At 39.2% G+C, this 17947-nt stretch overlaps 1 protein-coding gene across 2 annotated transcripts in view; it reads left to right on the forward strand.

Annotated features, from left to right (window-relative positions):
* Window positions 1-17947, forward strand: part of ALDH7A1 (aldehyde dehydrogenase 7 family member A1) — a 59660-nt gene that overhangs the window by 38197 nt on the left and 3516 nt on the right. For both annotated transcript variants that reach the window (XM_049873484.1, XM_049873489.1), the window contains exons 12-17: window positions 3370-3454; window positions 4623-4729; window positions 6102-6218; window positions 7636-7733; window positions 7943-8016; window positions 16867-16942. In XM_049873484.1, coding sequence (XP_049729441.1) covers window positions 3370-3454; window positions 4623-4729; window positions 6102-6218; window positions 7636-7733; window positions 7943-8016; window positions 16867-16942 — 557 coding nt within the window. The remainder of the gene's footprint in view (window positions 1-3369; window positions 3455-4622; window positions 4730-6101; window positions 6219-7635; window positions 7734-7942; window positions 8017-16866; window positions 16943-17947) is intronic.

Here is a 17947-nt window from a genome sequence, read left to right on the forward strand (position 1 = left end):
GCATTTAGTCCATTTACATTCAGCGTAATTATAGATAAATAAGTGTTTAGTGTTGTCATTTTGATGCCTTTTTATGTGTGTTGTTGACAATTTCATTTTTCCACATACTTTTTTGTGCTGAGACGTTTTTCTTAGTAAATCGTGAGATCATCATTTTCATAGTGTTTGACTTTATGTTTGTTGAGTCGTTAAGTTTTTCTTGGCTTTTATCTTGAGTTATGGGGTTGTTATACCTCTTTGTGGTTACCTTATTATTTACCCCTATTTTTCTAAGTCAAAACCTAACTTGTATTGTTCTGTATCGCCTTGTATCCCTCTCCATATGGCAGTTCTATGCCTCCTGTATTTAGTCCCTCTTTTTGATTATTGTGATCTTTTACATATTGACTTCCGTGATTCCCTGTTATGAGTTTTTTTTTTTAATTAATCTTAATTTGTTTTTGTGATTTCCCTATTTGAGTTGATATCAGGATGTTCTGTTTTGTGACCTTGTGTTTTGCTGGTATCTGATATTATTGGTTTTCTGACCAATCAATATCCTTTAGTATTTCTTGTAGCTTTGGTTTGGTTTTTGTAAATTCTCTAAACTTGTGTTTATCTGTAAATATCTTAATTTTGCCTTCATATTTCAGAGAGGGTTTTGCTGGATATATGATCCTTGGCTGGCAGTTTTTCTCCTTCAGTGCTCTGTATATGTCGTCCCGTTCCCTTCTTGCCTGCATGGTTTCTGCTGAGTAGTCTGAACTGATTCTTATTGATTCTCCCTTGAAGGAAATCTTTCTTTTCTCCCTGGCTGCTTTTAAAATTTTCTGTTTATTTTTGGTTTTGGCGAGTTTGATGATAATATGTCTTGGTGTTTTTCTTTTTGGATCAATCTTAAATGGGGTTCGATGAGCATCTTGGATAGATATCCTTTCGTCTTTCATGATGTCAGGGAAGTTTTCTATCAGGAGTTCTTCAACTATTTTCTCTGTGTTTTCTGTCCTCCCTCCGTGTTCTGGGACTCCAATCACACACAAGTTATCCTTCTTGATAGAGTCCCACATGATTCTTAGAGTTTCTTCATTTTTTTTTTAATTCTTTTATCTGATTTTTTTTTCAGCTATGTTGGTATTGATTCCCTGGTCCTCCAGATGTCCCAGTCTGCATTCTAATTGCTCAAGTCTGCTCCTCTGACTTCCTATTGTGTTGTCTAATTCTGTGATTTTATTGTTAATCTTTTGGATTTCTACATGCTGTCTTTCTATGGCTTCTTGCAACTTATTAATTTTTCCACTATGTTCTTGAATAATCTTTTTGAGTTCTTCAACAGTTTTATCAGTGTGTTCCTTGGCTTTTTCTGCAGTTTGCCTTATTTCGTTTGTGATGTCTTGAAGCATTCTGTAAATTAGTTTTTTATATTCTGTATCTGATAATTCCAGGATTGTATCTTCATTTGGGAAAGATTTTGATTCTTTTGTTTGGGGGGTTGTAGAAGCTGTCATGGTCTGCTTCTTTATGTGGTTTGATATGGACTGCTGTCTCCGAGCCATCACTGGGAAACTAGTTTTTCCAGAAAATCTGCTAAAGAAAAATGCAGTCAGATCCCTGTCAGAATTGTCTTTGGATTATAACCGCCACCTTGTTCCCTGTAAGGATGAAAGTCTGAGATTTGGATCATATATGCTTGGCTGTAGCTGGTTCTGTGTTTTTAGTCCAATTAGGGGTGGATTTTTGGTCTCTGCGTTTTTTTTTTTTTTTTTTGGTTCCTTCTCTCAGGCCGAAAGAGTGGGTTAGGAAAAGACCAGAGGAAAAAAAGAGGGGGAGGGGAAGCAAAGCCGACGCGGAGCCGGAGCCGTTCTCCCTCTGGCTCAGGCAATTCAGATGTTAATGAAGCCGCCTGGGGAGGGTGGGGGAGGGATCAGATAGATAGGAGAGTAGCACCTCAGAATATAGCCAGAGGTGCTTGTCTTGCTTGGAATGACTATTATATCTGAGATTCCCGCGGGGCGTGTCGCCTATGTGTGCTGGCTGTGTGGAGATTGCCCCCGGGCGTCTGGCCCTCTGAAGCCACCCGTTGCCAGTCCAAATCCTAGCGTCAAGGTTCCCCTGCTGGGACGCTTTACTCCCGGCTCCAAAATCAGTCGCTGCCTCCCGGGGACTTCTCGTCCCGCCAGCCGCGTCACCGCGCCGTGCCCGCGAACCGGCTGGGCCCCCTCCCGGGGTTAGTTCAGGGGAGTGGAGCAGCTCCCCGAGCTTGAGCCGTGACAGCACCCAGTCAAAATCCCGGCTGAGACGCTGCTCTCCCCCCTCCAAGACCAGTCACTGCCTCCCAGGGACTTCTCCCTCTGGCTGCGTTGCCGCGCCGCCCGCGCGAACTAGCTGGGCCCCCTCCCGAGGTGAGCTCAGGGGGGTAGGGCTGGGCCCCGTGTTTGCACCGTCAGCTCCCCTGGGCTCTGCCCTAAATCGGGTGCCAAGGGTTACCTGACTGGGACGCTGGCTCCAGGCTCTGAAAACAATCGTTGCTTCCCCGTATTTGTTCGTTTTCCGTCTCTAAATCTGTGTTTGTTGTTCAGGGTTCCTAGATGGTTATGTACATGATCGATTCACTTGTTTTTCCGAGTCTTTGTTGCAAGAGGGATCCGAGGTAGCGTCTACCTAGTCCGCCATCTTGGCCCCGCCTCCCGTGCTTTATATTTAATGTGAAATATAAGCAGATACTATTAGTTACTGCCCAATCTAATTTCCATAGGGACAATTAGCAGTGCGTAGGAAAATAAAAATTCTGGTAATATGAACTTCCCCATGATTAGTTCTTATGATGTCAATATATTTGTCACTTGGAGACCAACCCAGAGATTGGATGGTTTGGTACATATTCATGTCCACTTCTGGGAACATAACATGGAGCTTCCATCCTACCCAGCGTGAGCCCAAGGGTCATCCTCACATGTGTAAGGCTGTATTTCGGAGACCTACTTGTCCAGAGTCTAAGTGCATGTGGTTACCTAACAGAGGTAGCTTGGCCTAACATTGTGGTATTTGTTTATTGTGACTCATACGGTTACCTTATGGAAGGGTCCCTGATAATTACTAAGTCAAATGCTCTAGAACAGAGCCAGGAATAGTTGATTGTGAAGCTTGGCCAAATACGTCCTTAGAAACATGATAAAAATATGGCTTATAATTTTATTCTAACACCTACTTAAAGGAAATTATCGTCATGACGGTTAATACTAAAATTATATAATTAAAAAAAATGCTTCTATTTGTTTTCAGAGATTTCAAGAACTATTAAGAACTGTTAATCAGAACTGTTGAGAAAAATTGTACGTTGCTAAAAAATGTGTATATTTATTTTACTATTCCCCTGAATATTTCTTTTCTTAGTTTTTACATGAAAGCATCCATGATGAAGTTGTAAATAAACTTAAAAAGGCCTACGCACAGATCCGTGTCGGGAACCCATGGGACTGTGAGTATCTGGTCCAGTTTTCAAAGATTTTCCCTTTTGACAGATGGTGTTATCAGTGTTTCTCATTTTAATTGGGTGTTGCGGGTAACACTTCATATGCTTTTAGGATAGGAGCTTGAGCACTTAATGTGAGCTGGTGGGTGGAACTAGGCCATCTTATCTACAACCTGTTGTTTAGACGGGATGAATTTTGATTGGTTTTTTTATCTTCCCCACTATTATGATCACCTAAACCACCACTATGAGAGGCTGCAAGAGTCCTCTAACTGACTCTTTTTGCTTCCACTTTTACCTTCCATGGTAACCAGGGTGCTGTTTAAAGATGGAATTAGATAGTTCAGTCTTTTGCTTAAAACACACCTATGACCTCTTGTTGCTCTGAGACTAAAACCCATATTTCTTTCAATTCCCATCTCAGCACGCTCAGAATCTTTCATGATCTGACCTCCGCCTCCTCCTGTGCCTGCCTTCTGCCCACCTTGTGTACCATTTGCCTCTTGCTCCCTAAGTGCCGGCTTTGACCTTCTGTCAGTGCTCTATGCCTTCTAGGCCCTGTCCTGCTGCTCCCTCTTGTGGGGGAACGCTTCTTAGCCAGCTCTTCCCACCACTGACTCTGCAAAAATGCTACCTCTTCACAGACACCTACCTAAATCTTTCTTCTCCCTCTGTCCTTGTGGTCACCTTTAAGGCTCTAGTTCCTGGCAGCCATAACACTGGGCAAATCACTCTCTCCACTTTTAGTTGTACACCAAGTGCTGAGACTGTCAAGCTCCTTGAGAATGAACACACTGGTCATGAATAAACTGATCCTATATTTTTAATATAATGCTCTGATTAATTGATAGCCATTCCTCTAAACAGGGTGGCAAACAGATTTGGCCCACCACCTGTAAGTAAAGTTTAGTGGAACACAGTCATGCTCATTCATTACTACATGCTGTCTATGACTGCTTTGGAGCTACCATGGCAGATTTGAGTAGTTGTGGCAGAGACCATGGATGTCGCACAAAGCCTAAGATACTCTCTGGTCTGTTAGAGAAGAAGGGCACTGACTCTGATCTAAACTGAGAGGTTATCTGAAGGGACTGGTCTGTTCAGTGGAAAAGCTGCTATGATAATGAAATGATACTATGTAGGGCAATGAGAAACATTCCTTTTCTCTCTCCAGCTAATGTTCTCTATGGGCCACTCCACACAAAGCAGGCAGTGAACATGTTCCTTGGTGCGGTGGAAGAAGCAAAGAAAGAAGGTGGCACAGTGGTCTATGGTGGCAAGGTACTGAAAACTACCTGAGATCAGTAGTCACAACTTTTTTACTTCTCTCCCCTTTAGGCACAAGCAAGGATTTGCCATCCTTCTTCTCCCCGCCCCTATTCTAAGGGTAAAATATGTGTTTTAAAGAATGACACCATGAAATGCATAGAACATTTCCGGAAGGACACACAAGAAACTCATAGCCATGGTTGCCTTTGAATTAAGCCCTTAGAAATTTGGATGAATGGGAGACCTTTTCATAGTACAATAGAAGACTTTGTATTCAGAGCGGTTATAATCCGTATTTATCAGTTATCTGAAAAAGTTAATTAAGGTAGGAAATACTAAGAAAAAAAAAAAGAAACCGTAAAATTTTATTTGAATTTAACACATATAGTTACATTGACATGGGGCCAAAGTATTTTCTTCAAGTATGATTGGAATTTTTTTTTAATCCTTGCATAAGCTATGCATATAATTTATTATCTTCAATTTACAATTGTGTTTCACTTTCTTTAAAATTCATTAAGAACTGAGCCTCTTGCAAAGCAATCTGAGAGCAAAATCCTTCTGGGCTTTTACTGTTTCCTACCTCTCCCCAGTCTTTGACAGTTGATACAGCCACATCTAATTGAACAACTTAGACAGCTGTGTGTGTGTGTATTTGTGTTTTTTTGTTTTTGGTTACTTACACTGAGTTTTTCCAAAGCAATCAACTTAATCTTTATAGAATTGCTTTCTTTTTTTTTTGTTTGTATAATGTTTATTTAAGTGACATAATGCAATATGGCATCACAATAACATACAGCTGGCAGGCAGAGGATCGGCAGTAAATACAGTTGACTCTTGGTAAACATACAGCTGAAAGGGTAAGAACAGAATTATAGAGACACTCTAGGGAGTCGACCCCCTGCCAAAGCAGCTTCCTGTGGGCATCAGACTATTTTATAGAAGGAGAGGTGAGCATTAGTCAAGTGGAAAGGAACTAGGAATTGGTTACATGGAGGTTGGTTAAGAGATTTTCTGCAGTATGCCCTTGCGGATCTTTTGATTTTTGTACAATTGGTGTAGATTACCTATTTTTAAATTACGTAAATTAAAAAAATAACAACTTCTTGTCATGGCATTTTTTTCAGCCTAACTTGGTTGTGACACATGGCAGGGCCCTCCATTGCTGAGTTCTTCTTTTTTTTTTTTTTTCTCTGACCAACAAAGTTGGAACCAGTAGTAGGAAGAGGTAATTTTCATTCATGATGGGAAATTATTTTGGGGAAATAATTTACCAAGCAAAGAGTGTTGATGTTTTTTGCATAAGTATATGCAAAGATTGTGTCCTCTAGACCATAATATTAGAAAACAGAATGTTTTAATTCTTTTTATTTCTCTACTCAAGGTCATGGATCGTCCTGGGAACTATGTAGAACCGACGATTGTGACAGGCCTTGCCCATGATGCATCCATTGTGCACACAGAGACTTTTGCTCCAATTCTTTATGTCTTTAAATTTAAGGTAACCGTGGATTGTCTCTTTTCTCTAGTCTGATGTTGAAACAAATGAAAAGACTAGGGGAAAATGAAGGTGTATTATGTTCACTCAATTAGCCTTTAGGGAAGCTTTAGAAAGTCACTCTGATTAGTCAGAATTTGAAGGTATGATGAGTGTGATGAGTACGATGAGATGAACACTTCAAAACTGTAAAGCGTGTCAACCTAGTTGCCCAGGAAACCAAGATGGGCAGAGGAGCGGTGCTGGAATAATGGTGAGTCTGACCCTCACCCCTGAGCTGCGTGGGCCATAAAGGCAGCTTCTCCTGCACACGAGAGATGTGGACATTTGGATAGTCTGCTGCTAAGTATCAGCAGACAGAATGAGAAGATGTGGGCAATCTAAAGGCCTACGGTTATAACCTGCCTCAGAGGGCATGCTGTGCAGGTTTTAACAGGTAAAGATAACCAGAGGGTCTAAGATGCTAGCCTTGCCCTCAAATACGTAGGATTACTTTTGAGACTGCAGAAATTAAGGCTTGAATATGCCATGATTAACAGTTAAAGGATAATGAGATTGTACCATGTTACAACTATATGGTTGCATTTCTTTGTATCTTGCTTTAAATTATCTATCATCTTTTCACACATAATAACCATAAACCCGTTGCCATCGAGTTGATTCTGACTCATAGCAACCCTATAGGACAGAGTAGAACTGCCCCATAGGGTTTCCAAGGAACACCTGGTGGATTTGAACTCCCAATCTTTTGGTTAGCAGCCAAACATGACTATAGAGAATAGTAAGTTGTGTGTGTGTATGTGTGTACATTAATCTGTATTTGTGTGTGTGTGTGACTATGAGACCTTCAGGAAAATATTTTACCTCTTTGGAAGAGGTAAAATATTTTCATCAAGGATCTTATTTCTTCTTTCTTGGTTTACTCCTTCACTTTGAGAGTGTACATCCCCAGTTGCCTTATCTGTAAAATCGAGATGTTATAGACTTGTTCCATAGGGTAAGGATTAAACAAGCACAGCTGCTAATCAAAGGGTTGGCAGTTTGAATCCACCAGCTGCTCCTTGGAAACCCTATGGGGCAGTTCTACCTTGTCTTATAGGGTTGCTATAAGTCGGAATTGACTTGATGGAAATGGGTTTTGTGTTTTCCGTTTATGCATGAAAAATTCTTAAATCAGTGCACTCCATTAATGTAAGCAGTTACACAGTTAGCTGAATGGAAGAATGTTCTAGTATTTGTTTCTTAATAAAGTGCAATTAGGGGAAAAAGGTCACAAAAAACAAGAGAAACAGAATTAATAAAATGTGAACTTTTTGCGCTCGAAAAGTATGCTGGTGCATCTCATGAAATGAGCTTAATATCAGTGAACTTTGACGTGAACAGTGTATCATCTAACAACTTCTAGTCTCTCTTCTTTTAGAATGAAGACGAGGTCTTTGCATGGAATAATGAAGTAAAACAGGGACTTTCAAGTAGTATATTTACCAGGGATTTGGGAAGAATCTTCCGCTGGCTTGGGTATCTCTTTACCTATTTTGAAAATTCATGTAAATCAGATTTATGTGATGAATTGACTTTAAAAAAAGAAAAGGAAACTGTCAGAATTGAAAATGCATTTTTAGTATGGGGAGTCTTCAGAGTTTTTCCTTGTTTGGGCTCTTTATCTGACTATTTTGTGTTTAGTTTCCTGTCTGTTGCTCTCACCACACCTCCCTTTTTACACACAGACCTAAAGGATCAGACTGTGGCATCGTCAACGTCAATATTCCAACGAGTGGGGCTGAGATCGGAGGTGCATTTGGTAGGTAGAGAATTGTTTCTCATTTCCCACGTAGGGCAGCAAGGAAAAAGCCGTAGTGGCTTTTAGAGAAGTTTGACCACAAAACTGAAACACAGCTTGTATTCTGAAATAATAATTTTATCTAAATGCCTGAGAGCTTTTATTCCATATTCAGAGTTACCGCCTGGGGCCCTGTGTTCTATCCTGATACAGCATTCCCTTAGAAGCGGGGTCTCTTTACATAGGGTGTGTGAACCCCTGAAATTATGACATCTGCTTTCTGGGAAGACCGTCCAAGACCCCCCCAAAACAAGATTAAGAACCCCTGCTTTAAAGCCAGAAAATTTCCCAAAAAATATTCTGGATTTTATTTGCAAAGTAGTAAATGATAAACTTTAACTTCACTATAGAAAATGTTTCTTTTCACTGAGCCCTGCTCCTGTTTTTTCCTAATAAGCCTTGAGGTTTTTTTTTTTTTTTTTAAATAATATATTACTGTGTTTTAGGTGAAAGTTTACACAGCAAATTAGGCTCTCATTTAACAAGTTTTGTACAAATTGCTCCCTGTCATTGGTTAAAATTTTTACAATATGTCAGCATTCTCATTATCTCCATTCTGTTCTGTTTCCATTGATTTAGCTTCCCTTCCCCTCCTTGACTTCTCATTCTTGCTTTTGGGTAAATGTTGACTGTTTGATCTCGTGTCATTAATTGTTTAAGGGAGCATATTACTTACAGGTGGTATTGTTTATTTTATAAGCCAATCTATTATTTGGCTGAAAGATGACCTACGGAAATAGCTTCAATTCCAAGTTCAAAGGGTATCTTAGGGCAGTAGTCTTGGGGATTCCTCTAGCCTCTATTGGTCCAGTAGGTCTGGATTTTTTTTTTTTGGAATTTGAGTTTTGTTCTACATTTTTCTCCCATTCTGTCTGGGACCTCCTATTGTGTCCCTGGTCAGAATGGTCGGTAGTGGTTTAGCTGGACACTGTCTAGTTCTGGTCTCAGGTAGAAGAGGCTGTGGTTTGTGTGGACTCTTAGTCCCATGGGCTAGTTTTTTCTTTGAGCCTTTGATTTCCTTCATTCTCTTTTGTTCCATATGAGTAAAAACCAACAGTTGTATCTTAGATGGTTGTTCGTAAGCTTTTAAGACTCCAGACCCTACTCACCAAACTAGAATGTAGGACATTATTTTTGTGAACTATGTTATGCCAACTGACTATGGTCCCAAGCTTTTTAACCCAGTAAACCAATGCTTAAAGTTGTTTGGATATGTCTAGGAAGCCTCCATAACTGTGCCCCCTTATGTTGTTTCTTGAAAATGTGGATATATATGCAGCACACAGAAGCGTATATATACATATGCCTACAGATACACCTGTACCTGCATGTGCATGTACTCACCTATGCCTTCCTATACACATATATGCATCCATTTCTACTTATGTACCACACACATATTTTTTGGTTATTTTTACTGTTGCAAAATTGTATGTGTTATAGCATTTACCAAAATTGTTCCTTTTTCTCATGTACTTTTTTTTTATATATAAATTTATTGTGCTTTAGGTGAAAGTTTACAGTTCAAGTTAATTTCTCATTCAAAAATTTATACACATATTGTTTTGTGACATTGGTTACAATCCCCACAATGTGAAAGCACGCTCCCCTTTGTCACCCCAGGTTCCCTATGTCACTTCATCTGGTTCCTGTCATTTCTGTCTTTTCATCTTGCTTTTGGGCAGGAGTTGCCATTTGGTCTTGTATGTTTGATTGAGCTGAGTCCCATGTACTTCTCAGTGTCTGTTTACCTTGGTCAGGTTGTACCAACTTCACCCCTATTTGGTCTTGCCTTTTCCATCACCAAAAGTAACAAGTGCCTACCATCTAGAGTGTGATTCCCCTTTCCTCTCCCTCCTATCTCTGGTAACCATCAAAGAACTTTGCTTTCTGTGTGTATATGTATTCTTGACTTTTTATAATAGTGGGACCATACAACATTTGTCTTTTTATGATTGACTTATTTCACTCAGCAAAATGTCCTCCAGATTCACCTATGTTATGTTTCGAAGACTCATTATTCTTTATAGTTGCATAGTGTTCCGTTGTATGTATGTACCAAAGTTTGTTTATCTATTCATCCATTGATGGGCACTTAGGATATTTCCACCTATTGCTATTGTGAATAATGCTGCAATGAACATAGGTGTGCATATGTTTGTTCGTGTCACTGCTCTTATAGCTCTAGGATATATACCTAGGAATGGGATTGCTGGATCTTAAGGTATTTCTATTTCTAGCTTTTTGAGGAAGCACCGTGCTGTTTTCCATAGCGGCTGTGCCATTTTAGAATCTCCGCCAGCAATGTATAAGAGTTCATATCCCCCCACAGCCTCAGCAGCATTTGTTGTTTTTGGTTTTTTGTGATCATTGCCATTTTGGCAGGGGTGAGACGGTATCTCATTGTAGTTTTGATTTCTGTCTCTCTAATGACCAATGCTGTGGAGCCCCAGTGGAGCAATGGTTAAGAGCTCAGGCTACTAACCAAAAGGTGGGCAGTTTGACTCCACCTAATGCTCCTTGGAAACCTATGGGGCAGTTCTACTGTATCCTATAGGGTTGCTGCGAGTTGGAATTGACTCAATAGCAATGGGTTTTTTTTTTTTTTTAAATGACTCATGATCACGTATATCTTTTCATGTATTTGCTAGCCATCTGCATGTCCTTTTTGGTGAAATGTCTGTTCATGCCCTTTGTCAATTTTTTGATTGCATTGTCTTTTTGTTGAGTCATTGAAGTTTTCTGTATATTTTAGAGATTAGACCCTTATCAGATGTCATTGTCAAAATTTTTTTCCCAGTCTGTAGGTTCTCTTTTTACTCTATTGGTGAAGTCCTTTGCTGGGCATACGTATTTAATTTTTAGGAGGTCCCGGTTATCTAATGTATCTTCTGATGTTCATGAACTTTTTGCTGAGTTTGATAGGCTATTTATGCCAAAAAATTAGGTCCCCTAGTTTTGTCCCTGTGTTATCTTCCAGAAAATTTCCAGTTTTAGCTCTAACATTTAGGTCTTTGAATCATTTATAGTTAGTTTTTGTGCATGGTGTGAGGTATGGATCCTGATTCATTTTTCTGCAAATGGATATCCAGTTTTGCCGGCACCATTTGTTAAAGAGGCTGTTTCTTCCTGATTGAATATACTTTGACCCTTTGTCGAAGATCAGCTACCCATAGATTGATAGATTTACTTCTGGGTATCAATTGTGTTACGTTGGTCTATGTGTCTGTCATTGAACCAGTACCAGGCTGTTTTGATTGCCATGGCTATATTGTAGGTTTTGAGATTGAGAAGTGTGATGCCTCCTACTTTGTTCTTCTTCTTTAATATTCCTTTAGCCTTTTGGGGCCTCCTTACTTTCCATATAAAGTTGGACATTTGTTTTTCCATTTCATTAAAGAATGTTGTTGGGATTTAGATCGGTATTACATTATTTCTGTAGATCGCTTTTCTAGTGTTGACATTTTCAGAACATGATGTCTTCTACATGAGCATGGAATGTTTTTTCATTTATGTAGATCTCTTTTAGTTTCTTCCAGTAGTGTTTTAATAGTTTTTCTTGTAGACGGTAAGTCTTTTATGTCCCTGGTTAGGCTTATTCCTAAGTATTTTATCCTTTTGGGAGCTACTGTAAATGATATTGTTTTCTTGATTTCCTTTTCAGAGTCCTACTTGTTAATGTAGAGGAACCCAGCTCATTTTGGTGTGTTGGTCTTGTACCTTGCCCCTTTGCTGAATCCTTGTATTAGTTCCAGTAACTTTCTTGTGGAATCTCTGGAATTTTCTGTGTAGAGGATCATATCATCTGTGAATAAGGATAGTTTTACTTCTTCTTTTCTGATCTGGATACAGTTTATTTTCCTTTTGTGCCTTATTGCTCTATCTGGGAATTCCAGAACAATGTTGAATAAGAGTAATGATAAAGGACGTCCTTGTCTCATTCCCATTCTCAAGGGGAATGCTCTCAGTCTTTCTCTGTTGAGAATAACGTTGGTTGTTGGTTTTGCATATATCCCCTTAATTATGTTGAGGAATTTCCCTTCTGTTCCTGTTTTGCTGAGAGTTTTTATCAGGAAAAGGATTTTGGATTTTATCAAATGCTTTCTCTGCACAGATTGAGATTATCATGTGTTTCTTTTCCTTTGTTTTATTTATGTAGTGAATTGTGTTAATTGATTTTCTAATGTTGAAACATCCTTGCATCCCTGGTATGAATCCCACTTGATCATGATGTGTGATTTTTTTGATGTGCTGTTGAATTCTTTTGGCTAGAATTTTGTTGAGAATGTTTGCATTTATATTCACGAGGGATATTGGTCTACAATTTTCTTTGTTAGTGGTTTTTTTTTTTAGTTTTTATTGTGCATTAAGTGAAAGTTTACAAATCAAGTCAGTCTCTCACACACAAAATTTTTTTAGTGGTATTTTTGCCTGACTTTGGTATCAGGGTTATGCTGGCTTTATACAATGAATTAAAAAGTATTCCTTCTTTTTGTGTGTTCTGGAATAGATTGAGTAGAATTGGTGTCAATTCTACTGAATGTTTGGTAGAATTTTCTAGTGAAGCCGTCTAGGCTGGGGTTTTTCTTTGTTGGGAGTTTTTTTTTTTTTTTTTTTTAATGACTTCTTGTTTCTTTTGTTATGGGTCGGTTCAAATTTTCTACCTCTATTTGTGTTAGTTTAGGTAGGTAATGTGTTTCTAGAAATTGGTCCATTTCTTCTAGGTTTCAAATTTGTTGGAATACAGTTTTTCATAATGTTCTGTTACGATCCTTTCTATCTCAGTTGGTTCTGTCACCCATCTCATTTCTTATTTGCTCTTCTCATTTTTTTCCTTTGCACATTTGGCTAGTGGTTTGTTAATTTTATTGATCCTCTCTAAGAACCAACTTCTAGTCTTGTCAATTCTTTCTATTGTTTTTGTTTTCTATTTTATTTCTGCTCAGATCTCTATTATTTTCTTTCTTCTAGTGACTGTGGACTTCTTTTCGTGCTCCTTTTCTATTTATTCAAGTTGTAGAGTTAAGATATTGAGTTTGGCCTTTTCTTCTTTTTTGATGTATGCATTTATTGCTGTAAATTCTCCTCTGAGTACTGCTTTTGCTGTGTTCCAAAGGTTTTGGTACATTGTGTTTTCGTTCTCATTTGATTCTAGGAATTTTTAAATTTCATTTTTAATTTCTTCTGTTACCCAGTAGTTTTTAAGTAAGGTGTTATTCAGTTTCCATCTGTCTTAGTGATCTAGTGCTGCTATAGCAGAAATACCACAAGTGGATGGCTTTAACAAAGAGAAATATATTTCTTCACAGTGAAGTAGGCTAAAAGTCCAAATTCAGGGTATCAGCTCCAGGGAAAGGCTTTTTGTCTCTGTTGGCCTTCTTATCAATCTTCCCCTGGACTAGGAGCTTCTCTGCACAAGGAACCCAGGTCCAAAGGACAGGCTCTGCCCTGGCACTGCTTTCTTGGTGGTATGAGACCCTCCCTCTCTCTCACTTCCCATTACTTTTTTCTCTTGAGAGATAAAAGGTGGTGCAGGCCACACCCCAGGAAACTCCCTTTACATTGGATCAGGGATGTGACCTTAGTAAGGGTGTTACAGTCCCACCCTAATCCTCTCTAACATAAAATTACAATCACAAAATAGAGGACAACCACACAATACTGGAAATCATGGCTCAGTCAAATTGATACACACATTTTGAGGGGAACATGACCATGACAGCATCTATTTTTTTTTTTCCTTGTTCTTTCTGTTACTGATTTCTCATTTTATAGCATTATTATCAGAAAAGATGTTTTGTATTATTTCAGTGTTTTTGAATTTATTGGTGCTTGCTTTGTGGCCTAAAATATGGTCTATTCTGAAGAATGATCCATGTGCATTGGAGAAGAATACGTACTGTGCTGCTGTTGGGTGGAGTGTTCTGTATATGTCTCTGAGGTCAAGCTGGTTGATTGTGTTTAGATCTTCTGTATCTTTGATGAGTTTCTTTCTAGTTGTTCTGTCCATGATCGAAAGTGGTGTGTTAAAGTCTCCTACTATTATTGTGGAACTGCCTATTTCTCTTTTTAATTCTGTTAGAATTTATTAATACATTTTGGAGGTCTGTCATTTGGTGTGTAAATATTTATTATGGTTATGTCCTCTTGGTGGATTGATCCTTTAATCATTATATAATGCCCTTTCTTGTCTCTTATAATGGATTTTTAACTTAAAGTATTTTATCAGAGATTATATTGCCACTCCTCTCTTTTGGTTACTGTTTCCTTAATATATATTTTTTGATCCTTTGATTTTTAACCTATTTATGTCTTTGTGTCTAAGGCATGTGTCTTGTAGGCAATATATTGATGGGTCATTTTTTTAATCCATTCTACTACTGTCTGTCTCTTGACCATCTACATTCTTGCTGTTTCTTGATTTGACAACTTTAGAAATTATTTTTTGATCCTCTATTATTAACCTTCTTAATCTTCTCCTTTTCTATGTCTTCTAATATATTACAATTTTTGATTCATCAGTTAGTACTTGATTTATGGTAACTGTAAATATTAAAAAAATATTAATCTTATGGAATTCATATAGTTGTCTATAATTTGTTTTCTTATAGAACTGTTTTTTCCTGTCATTAAATTTTTCATTTGCTTAATTTTCTGTGTATTTCTTATTAAGTTGGCTCATACCCTCTAGTGTCTACTTAGTATAATTTCCCATAGTGTCCAACCCATCAGTTTCCTTTTCCTCCCCTTGTGGAGTGCCCTGTTCTACCCTGATCTGGACTTCTTGTTCTACAGGCTTGCCGCGCAGGCTTAACCCTGGAATCTCCCTTTGCCATCATTCTAGGAATTTCTTTGTTTTTTTTTTTTTCTATGTTGGCTCTCCTATTTTCTGGATCTCATGTCTTCATTCTTGGTTTACTCTTTCATTTTGGTGGGGCACATCCTCAAGAGACATATGAAAGAGAGTGCATAGAAGATAAATTTACATTTCTGAAAATGCAATTCAGAATTTGCATTTCTGAAAATGTCTTTATACTACCCTCCTATTTGATTAATAGAATGGATGGTATAAAATTCTAGGTTAGTGTGCCAGGGTTCCCTGAGACCTTGTCCAGGGTTCAGTGATTTGCTGGAAGGATTCACAGATCTCAGCATATAGTTGTACTCATGGCTATGATTTATTACAACAAAAGGCTACAAAGCAAAATCTGAAAAAGGAAGTCTGGGGTGAAGTCTGGAGGAAACCAGGTGTCTAGCTTGAGAGTCCTCCCAGTGGAGTCACACAGGATGTGTTTAATTCCTTCAGCAATGTTGTGACAAGTATAAAATACTGTTTACCAGAGAAGTTCCTTAGAGAGTCAGTGCCTGAAGGGTTTACTGGAGCTGGTCAGTGTAGGCACCCTCTGCCTAGCACTTATCAAGATTCCAGACTCGTAGAAGGAAAGCAGGTGTTTAGCTTTCCTACATTGTTTGTATAAAAACAGCTGAGGCACAGTGAGCCACCATTATCATTTAGGGAGTTTTATTATTAGTATGAGGAGCCATTTACCAATCTTGTGCCTGAATGCTGCTCTTTTGTTTCCCTGTGATTTTTATGTCTCCATCCCACATATACTCTGAGCACCACACATCCGCTGGCCAGGAGCTTCCAGTTTGACTAATTCGTACCTCTCTCTTAATTTATATTCACTCACTTGTTTATAAAACTTACAAAATGCTTTCTTAGTAAACCAAAATGAAGGGAAAAATCTTTGTATTTCACTGTTTGTGATATCTGGAGCTCTCTAAAGTGCAGCCCCAAGGGTTGGAGGTTCGAACCCACCCAGCAGTACCACAGAAGAAAGGCTTGGCAATCTGGTTCCATAAAGATTACAGCTAAGAAAACCCTATGGAGCAGTGCTCCACTGTAACATGTGGGATCGCCATGAGTTGAAATTAACTTGATGGAGAGTTTTTTGTTTAAGAGGAGTATAAAAAACCAAACACGTCGTCATCAATTCCAACTTATAGTGACCCTAACCCAGTACCGTCGAGTCGATTCTGACTCATAGCGACCCTATAGGACAGAGTAGAACTGCCCCATAGAGTTTCCAAGGAGCGCCTGGTAGATTCTAACTGCCGACCCTTTGGTTAGCAGCCATAGTACTTAACCACTACACCACCAGGGTTTCCATAGTGACCCTATAGGACTGAATAGAACTGTTTCATAGGGTTTCCAAGGCTGTAATCTTTATGGAAGCAGATTGCTGCATCTTTGTCCTGTGAAACAGCTGGTGGGTTCACACCACTGACGCTTTGGTTAGCAGACAAGTGCCTAACCACTGTCACCAGGGCTCCTTTTAAGAGAAGTACTGGAAATAATTTATGTAAACTAGCACAGTGCCTGGCATATTAGTTACTACTGACATGTGTGTGTATGTGTATGTATTAGTATGTGTGTGTTGTGCACTAAACCAGGAGTAATTTCTTTCCGCCTGTGAACCTATATAGCATTTATCCATACCTTTTAAGATTTTTCACACATCCAACCCTGAGTCAGTGCTGACTGTGTATCTCTCATTTCCTTGCCTGGATTATCACTTCTCAAGTCTTCACAAGGCATAGCACAGCACCCTTCACAGAGGAGGTGCTCAGGAATCAGCAGGGGTTTGCAGAGGAGATAGTCTCAGCTAATATTGGGGAAAATGGATATAGTAACTGGTTAAGTCAGCTCTGGTCTCCTTTTAATAGTGTCATTTTAGTGATACAGAGAAGGAGCCCACAGGGAAAGAAGCTGCTCAAAAGATGTGAAATTATTTTGTATTTCTTTAGGAGGTGAAAAACATACTGGTGGTGGCAGGGAGTCTGGCAGTGATGCCTGGAAACAGTACATGAGAAGATCTACTTGGTAAGCAAAAGACTTTGGGAATGGATTCTTACACTCTTCTACTTTTTGCTCTGTCTTCATGCGGTTTCACTTCCTTTTATTTTTCAAGTGTTCCACAGTTGTCTCCTCCCAGGGCACCTATTTTGCACTATTATGTTTTTACCCGTCTTGTCTGACTTTAGCTAGTGTCCAGTGTTTGTAACCATCCAGGTGGTGGTTGACACCCAGGAGATGGTGTAGGAGCAGGACACCTGGGATCAACCATCAGGAGAAGGTGGAAGAGCTGCCCCTTTGATTTTCTTCTTGGATATGGTTACCACCTTGTAGACTTTAGAAACTGGGGAATGGATGGAGGTGGGCATGTGGGCCTGGGGGACCCCACTCTTGGAATAGTAAGTGCGACCCTTGAAAGTGGATTAGCTCATTCACCCGGCATGCACATAGCTGGCTAGGGAGTCTGCTTGCTGAGGGTCTTCCAGGGAGGCTTTGACTGGGAGTTGTTTCTTTTAGGCTGTTTCCCTCCCGCTTGGGTAGAAATAGCTGTTATCCAGTTCCAATAAAACAGATTGTGGGGTCAAGCCCATGCAGTGCCATGTTGTAGAAAGAACACTGGGTGAGAAACAAGGACACATTCATGCTTGTTCTTCTACTGCTTCTTGTTAGCTGTGTGACCTCGGGTGCATTTCTTAGCCTCGGGTCCTGATAGCCTTAGCTCCTTTATTTCTGTCAGGAACTTCTGAGGTGCCTTTGGCTGTGGCTTGTCATGTTTCAGACACATGCACATTCATTGTCCACTTCCTGCACTTTGAAGTCAGATGCGTCTTTTATTTTTCTTCTGCACTTGAGATCTAGAATGGCAAACATATTTAGCTGTGGTCTTTCTGGAACCTGTTTAATGGAGACATTTTTCCTCTCAGGAGAAAAACCAGGTGACTAGTTAATAGGGAAGCTTTTATTTTCTAAAGTTTAGTTTCTTACTTTATTTCTATCAAAATGGAAATACCTCTGTTTTTCCTGATAATTCAA

The sequence above is a fragment of the Elephas maximus genome, chromosome 2, assembly GCF_024166365.1.
Source record: "Elephas maximus indicus isolate mEleMax1 chromosome 2, mEleMax1 primary haplotype, whole genome shotgun sequence".
Classification (NCBI taxonomy): domain Eukaryota; kingdom Metazoa; phylum Chordata; class Mammalia; order Proboscidea; family Elephantidae; genus Elephas; species Elephas maximus.